This window comes from Pelobates fuscus, chromosome 8, assembly GCF_036172605.1.
Source record: "Pelobates fuscus isolate aPelFus1 chromosome 8, aPelFus1.pri, whole genome shotgun sequence".
In the NCBI taxonomy this organism is placed as follows: Eukaryota; Metazoa; Chordata; class Amphibia; order Anura; family Pelobatidae; genus Pelobates; species Pelobates fuscus.
This window is the reverse complement of record NC_086324.1, coordinates 85253999-85262353: the sequence shown is the minus strand read 5'-3', so window position 1 is coordinate 85262353 and position 8355 is coordinate 85253999. Positions and strand designations below refer to the sequence as shown.

Here is an 8355-nt window from a genome sequence, read left to right as displayed (position 1 = left end):
TCACATCACCCGCCTCTCACATCACCCGCCTCTCACATCACCCGCCTCTCACATCACCCGCCTCTCACATCACCCGCCTCTCACCATCACCCCCACCATACACACAACACACTTCAAGCAGCTACCCCATACACATAGGGTCTCAGACAAAAACGCAAACATGCTCACAGAGACATACATTCACACACACAAGGATACTCTCTGTCAGACACACTCTCAGGCACATACACAGGTAGACAGTGCATCACTGTGTATATGTAACACTTTTTTGTTAGTGGGGCCTCATGTTTGCGTTTCGCCTAAGGCCTCATAAAGTCTAGAGCCGCCTCTGCACACACATATATATATATACAATAAACAATACACAAGATCCAGCACACTCTCCTATCCACTAAACAGCAACTTCAATGTTGACAGATTTTATTAGTTTGTAAAAGTTTTTTTTTAAAAACACCTAATCTAGGCAAAAAAATGGGGATTTAGTTACATTATATGATCATACATTGCATAAGCCTGCCACAACGTCAATGTACCCCATCTTTGGCAGGTCCTACTCTCACAGTCTAATGTCTGCTCCTCTGAGATTAACCACTTACTTGGGAAAAAATTCCATCTGAGGCTCTCTGCAGTACAAGGCTAAATAGGGACCTGAGATGAGGCACCTGTAACAGGGAGGGGTGCAAAACCAAGGAGTTGGCTAGACTCCCAAATATTTATAGGAAACATGGGGGGATGGTTGCACTCACCGAAACATGCTTAAATGGGGTGCTGCTGGGGGCCATATTATACAATAAACAATACACAAGATCTAGCGCACTCTCCTATCCACTAAACAGCAACTTCAATGTTGACAGATTTTATTAGTTTGTAAAAGTTTTTTTTAAAAACACCTAATCTAGGCAAAAAAATGGGGATTTAGTTACATGAAGTACATAACCACTCCTAATCCCGTTCATCTCACACCCTCCAAACTCATCTGCCCTCACTCTGCCACACTCACCCTGTCACATTAACCCCCCTTAAACCTGTCACACTCATCCCTCCTACCTTGCCACAATTGCCCTGACACACTTACCACACTCCCTCATCAAACCATGTCATACTCCCTGTTCCTCATTCTCTCTCACAACCCCCCTGTCCATTGTGAGGGGGGAGGTGGGGGGGGGGGGGGGGGGGAGGAGGTTGTGAGAGAGAAACCATGTCCCCTTCTCCCAGTCACACTCTCCCTGCCACTGGTACCCCTTTACTCACCTTGTCAATGTCACCAGCTGAAGACATTCATCATACACACACAGTCAAGAAACATAGCTTTGTCATAAACACAAAGGCTACAGGCAGACCCCCATACACATAACACACTTCAAGCAGCTAACCCATACACATAGGGTCCCAGACAGAAATGCAAACATGCTCACAGAGACATACATTCACACACACAAGGATACTCTCTGTCAGACACACTCAGGCACATACACAGGTAAACTGTGCATCAATGTGTATATGTGACAGTGTGCATGTATTGCAACTCTATTTTTTCACTTTTTTGTTAGTGGGGCCTCATTTTTGAGTTTCACCTAAGGCCTCATAAAGTCTAGAGCCGTCTCTGTATATATGTGAGAAAGTGTATAGCATATGTGGGAAATATGTCAATGTTACATATTGAGAAATGTTATTTATTTACCACAATGTTTTTCTTTCTGTAACTTCATTATTTCATAAATTATAATTTTTTTTTAAGTTCTCCTGTATTACTGAAATTATAGTCTCTGTTTTCATTAAATAATACAAATGACTAAAAATACATGAAATCATTACTTTCCAGGATTTTTTTTCTCAAACCGTTTAGTAGTGAAAGGGTTAAACTTAAGTTGTTTTGGTTAGAGTATCCTTTTGATTTTTAACTTTTTTATGGCTGTTTTAACAGTTTTATTCCTGAATGTATAAATCAAAGGGTTAAACATTGGTGTAACAATATTATAAAAAACTGAAATCATTTTGTCTGTTCCGGGGATAGAACTTGACCTAGGTTTCATGTAAGCAGCCATACCTGACACATAAAACATTGTCACAACCAACATGTGAGATCCACAGGTAGAGAAGGCTTTTCGTTGTCCCGCAGAAGAAGCAATTTGTAAGATTGTCATGATAATTTTAACATAGGATATTACAATAAAAGTGACTGGTGTCATTAGCAAAATCACACCAAAAACAAAGATACTTAATTCAGCAAATAATATATCTCCACAACCAAGTGATAGGATTTCTGGGACTTCACATGAAAAGTGGTTTATTTCATTATGTCCACAACGATCTACATTCAGTGTAAGTGAAACAAGGGAAATAGACAGAATAAATCCACATAACCATGTACCAGTAGCTATTCTGATACAAACAGACCTGTTGATAATAGTGGTATAATGTAAAGGATAACATATAGCTACATACCGATCATAAGCCATTATAGCAAGTAAAACACACTCACATTCTCCCAAAGAAAGTGTAATATACATTTGAGCTGCACATTCGGAGAAAGAAATAATTTTATTGATTGACAGTAAATCTTTTAGCAATCTGGGGATTGTTGATGTTGAATAGAAAATGTCCACGAAAGAAAGGTTGGTGAGGAAAAAATACATTGGAGTCTGGAGGCTGCTGTCTCTCATGGTTAATAAAATGATGAGAGAGTTTCCACATAAAATAATTATGTATGCATTCAGGAAAAATACAAAAATAATAATTTGAAACACAGGATCATTGGTCAATCCAAGAAGAATAAATTCCATCACAATGGTTTTATTTTCCCAAATCATTTTATCTATATGGAGTTCTGATAAATATAAAGGAAAAATATATATTGACAATAGACAGCATCTTGGAGGAGGAAAGATTTAGTTTATTGATGTGAGTGGATGGTAAGTAGTTATGTTGGACTTGGTGAGCTATGTCAATCGATTAAGTACTAATAAGTTGGGACTGACTCAGTTAACACAGATCTTACATATGTAACTGTTAATGTTTCCAGTAGTAATGCAATTACAATTTATTTGAGGCCTGTGTTTAACCCCTTAAGGACCAAACTTCTGGAATAAAAGGGAATCATGACATGTCACACATGTCATGTGTCCTTAAGGGGTAAAAAGGCTCTCTTATCTCTATAAATGTGACACTTTTTAAGCAAGTAATGGCTTTTTAAGATCTGCCAATTTCACACTTGGCAGGAAGGAGTTACCAGCAGGGGTCATTAACGCTGAGGTGCTATAGATTGCATTATATTAGTGGTATATTAGTGGTACAATGATAAAAAAAATGCACTTGCTCACATGTCTTAGAAATTCCTACAACAAAAAGTTATATTCCCTAAAGAGAGGGAATTCACTTGGTATGAGAATAAACCATGTCAAAAAGTAAAAAAAAAAAATAGTACTTCCTGTCTAGTTCTTCTTATAATTATATGCTCAATAGAAACGTGTATACATTGTTTGTGTTTTTTCTTATATATTGCAAAGAGAAAAAAAATACCTAATGAGACTTAAAAAACCCAAAAAACTCTATATATAATAATGAAAACTTTCATGTTTGATATTTTCAAAATTAACAAGGCAAGACATACAGTTGCAAGAAAAAGTATGTGAACCCTTTGGAATGATATGGATTTCTGCACAAATTGGTCATAAAATGTGATCTGATCATCATCTAAGTCACAACAAGAGACAATCACAGTCTGCTTAAACTAATAACACACAAAGAATGAAATGTTGCCATGTTTTTATTGAACACACCATGTAAACATTCACAGTGCAGGTTGAAAAAGTATGTGAACCCTTGGATTTTTTAACTGGTTGAACCTTCGTTGGCAGCAATAACTTCAACCAAACGTTTCCTGTAGTTGCAGATCAGACGTGCACAACGTTCAGGAGTAATTCTTGACCATTCCTCTTTACAGAACTGTTTCAGTTCAGCAATATTCTTGGGATGTCTGGTGTGAATCGCTTTCTTGAGGTCATGCCACAGCATCTCAATCGGGTTGAGGTCAGGACTCTGACTGGGCAACTTCAGAAGGCGTATTTTCTTCTGTTTAAACCATTCTGTTGTTGATTTACTTCTATGCTTTGGGTCATTGTCCTGTTGCAACACCCATCTTCTGTTGAGCTTCAGCTGGTAGACAGATGGCATTAAGTTCTCCTGCAAAATGTCTTGATAAACTTGGGAATCAATTTTTCCTTCGATGATAGCAATCCATCCAGGCCCTGACGCAGCGAAGCAGCCCCAAACCACGAAGCCCCCACCACCATACTTCAGAGTTGGGATGAGGTTTTGATGTTTGGTGTGCTGTGCCTCTTTTTCACCACACATAGTGTTGTGTGTTTCTTCCAAACAACTAAACTTTGGTTTCATCTGTCCACAGAATATTTTGGCAGTACTGCTGTGGAACATCCTGGTGCTCTTGTGCAAACTGTAAACGTGCAGCAATGTTTTGTTTGGACAGCAGAGGCTTCCTCTGTGGTATCCTCCCATGAAATCCATTCTTGTTTAGTGTTTTACGTATTGTAGATTCGCTAACAGGAATGTTAGCATTTGCCAGTGACTTTTGTAAGTCTTTAGCTGACACTCTAGGATTCTTCTTCACCTCATTGAGCAGTCTGCACTGTGCTATTGCAGTCATCTTTACAGGACGGCCACTCCTAGGGAGAGTAGCAGCAGTGCTGAATTTTCTCCATTTATAGACAATTTGTCTTACCGTGGACTGATGAACAGCAAGGCTTTTGGAGATACTTTTATAACCCTTTCCAACTTTATGCAAGTCAACAATTCTTAATCGTAGGTCTTCTGAGAGCTCTTTTGTGCGAGGCATCATTCACATCAGGCAATGCTTCTTGTGAAAAGCAAACCCAGAACTGGTGTGTGTGTTTTTATAGGGCAGGGCAGCTGTAACCAACACCTCCAATCTCATCTCATTGATTGAACTGCAGTTGGCTGACATCTCACTCCAATTAGCTCTTGGAGATGTCATTAGTCTAGGGGTTCACATACATTTTCCACCTGCACTGTGAATGTTTACATGGTGTGTTCAATAAAAACATGGCAACATTTCATTCTTTGTGTGTTATTAGTTTAAGCAGACTATGATTGTCTATTGTTGTGACTTAGATGATGATCAGATCACATTTCATGACCAATTTGTGCAGAAATCCATATCATTCCAAAGGGTTCACATACTTTTTCTTGCAACTGTAGTTTACAAATAATATGTTGGAAACATATACAGTGTCATTGTTTTGCAAATCTTTTATTGGCATACGCTATATCCCCACCAGTTCTTTCTAGTCACTATTCACCAGATTTTGTCAGAATCAACAAAATCAAATAAAAATGTCTGAATGCTGACCAGAATGCAGATTTTCATATTTACTACAGCTTCTTACAGGTAAAATGTGGCCAAATCTACACCAATTGTCTAGATACATTTACTGTCTGGGTTAATATCAGTGTTTTTTTGCATTTGAACTATTTATAAAGTATAGAATTCGGCATATTCTCAAAGCACTGATTTTCTTGAAACAAAATCAGCACCAAAGGTATCCAGCATTAATGTTTTGCAAGCAAATGATATTTAGAACTACTTTCCACTGGCAGAGCTAGTACTGCCAACTGTTAATACATAACAGTAGGCTGAGATTTAACCCTTTAAGGACCAAACTTCTGGAATAAAAGGGAATCATGACATGTCAAACATGTCATGTGTACTTAAGGGGTTAAAGGATAACTATAGGGTCAGGAACAAAAACATGTGTTTCTGACCCTATAGTGTTAACACCATTATTTAGCCCCCCTGGCCCCTCATGCATCCTTAAATATAGCAAAATCTTACTGTATTTAAGCCTGAAGCTGTAGATCTGCATGCTGTTTGCCTCAGGAAAAACAAGCTGTCTGCTGACATCATCCGAAGTGGTGGCTTGATCCAATCACAATGCTTCCCCATATGATTGGCTGAGACTGACAATGAGGCAGATCAGGGGCAGAGCCAGCATGATTCAAACACAGCCCTGGCCAATCAGCATCTCCTAATAGAGATGAATTGAATCAATGAATCTCTATGAGGAAAGTTCAGTGTCTGCATGCAGAGGGTTGAGACACTGAATGTTTGGATGCATTTTTGGCAGCCATGACCCAGGAAGGATCTCTAACAGCCAGCTAAGTAATGGCCAGTGAAGTTATCACTAGGCTGTAATGTAAACACTGCATTTTCTCTGAAAAGACAGTGTTTACAGCAAAAAGCCTGAAGGTAATGATTCTACTCACCAGAACAAATTCAATAAGCTGTAGTTGTTCTGGTGACTATAGTGTCCCTTTAAAGCATCTAGAGTAGAACCTGGATTTTAGCATTGTTCTGTCTGGATCAAATTTGAACCATATTTAGATGATTTGAAGCCTTCTCTGCAAAATCCAGACATTGTTAAAGGGACACTCCAGTGCCAGGAAAACAATCCATTTTCCTGGCACTGCAGGTCCCCTCTCCCTCCCACCACCCATACCAGGTGTGCACTGTCCAGGTGTTAAGACTAAATCATTGGTATTTTTCAATTTATTTGTATGTCATGATTATTCTCTCCTTACCTTTTCAGATGGATATTTACATAGTTACATAGGCTGAAAAGAGACATGTGTCCGCTAAGTTCAGCCTTTCTCAGATTCGTTTTTGCTGTTAATCAAAAAGATGGCAAAAAAAAGAGTTTGAAGTGCACCCAATTTTGCAAGAAACTACAAAAAAAGCATTATTGACACTAAAATGACAGTCAGATCTCTCCATGGATCAAGAAGCTGTTACTCCACATATTAAAAATTATATTCCTGCATATTATGTTTTGCAAGTATTTACCCAGTTGTTCTTTTAACATCTGTACAGACTCTGATAAAACCCCTTCTTTGGCAAAGAATCCCACATTCGTATTGTTCATACTATAAAAACCCTTTCCTTTGCCTTAGACTAAATCGCCTTTTGTCCAGTCTAATGCCTGACCTTGTTTTTATGAATAGATTTCCAGACAATAGTTTGAATTGACCCCAACTATATTTGTAATATGCTATCATATCCCCACCATTTTTTTTAAAAACAGAACAAGTTTAAATGTGTTAATCTTTCTTCATGACTAAATTGTCTCATTCCTTTTATTAATTTTTAAGCCCAAGTGTGCACTTTTTCTAGTGCCATAATATCCTATTTGCTTATGCTGTGTATTTGATATCTGTTCCACCACCTGTTTTTTTTTTTTTTTTATTTTTTTTTTTAGAATGTCACAGAGAGTTTAATAGAAATTGGTTAAAGGTTAAAACATTTAAAACAATTTTAGATACTCTGAAATATTGGCTCCGTAAATGTGTAAATGTGAGAGGTCTCAGCTGTTCCTAAGTAATTAATATAAAAATCAAATATTACAACATTGTACATTAAGTTGAAGTTTAATAAAGTCACTGTACAGCATTTACCGTTGTTCTAAACAAACTGGATTATTTTGTTTCATAAGCAAATTCACTGAACCTACCTAGTTTGATCGGTTTGTGATCATCCAAAGCATGGCTTCCTGCAGAATGTAACAAATATCAAGACTTATATAGCATATCACATCATATTCCATAATCTCTAATTTATACACAAGGGTTAGTGTCTCAAATGCTTAATTATGTACAGTGTTAAAAATGTGCTTTGTTCAATATTTTTTATTATTTATTTAATTTTAGATGCATTGAACTTTGTGCAATGTGTAAATGGAAATTGAAGGATTTGAAGGGTAGTGGTTTTTATATTTATATCTAAGCACTTGATCAAATTCATATTGTGGATGAATAACATAGAAAGTCAATTAAAGTTGAATCAGATATAATGTGTTGATTGTGCTTTTTGTGTTATCAAACTAAACAAATCTACACCAATTGACTAGATTAATTTGCTGTCTGGGTGAATATCAGTGTTTTTCGCATGTGAACTATTTATAAAGTATAGAATTCGGCATATTCTCAAAGCACTGATTTTTGTATTTTTTTAAATCAGCATTGAAGGCATCAAGCAGTGTATATATGTACACATTTAGGCTATAAATGACAATTGATATACACAAAATATAGGTTGTGTATATTGTTTTCTCTTTACTTTTCAGTAAACCCTTACTATTAGTGTTTGCTGTCTGCTATCATATCTATACTCAATTGACACACTAGTGCTTATCTTATCTGTGTATTTTTTTATAAATATAAATTGGCTGGGGGCGGGGCCGGGCCGCCGAGCCGAGCGGTCGTAAGGAAGCGCAGCTCCCGCTCAACTTACCTATTCTCCACGATAAATCGTTAATTTAGCTGGAC

General features: G+C 37.4%; 1 protein-coding gene across 1 annotated transcript; it reads right to left on the bottom strand.

Annotated features, from left to right (window-relative positions):
• Positions 1 to 1877: 1877 nt before the first annotated feature.
• LOC134571279 (olfactory receptor 2B2-like) lies at positions 1878 to 2810 on the bottom strand. Its single transcript, XM_063429453.1, has one exon. The coding sequence runs from the start codon at positions 2808 to 2810 to the stop codon at positions 1878 to 1880; it is 933 nt and encodes a 310-aa protein (XP_063285523.1).
• Positions 2811 to 8355: the final 5545 nt, after the last annotated feature.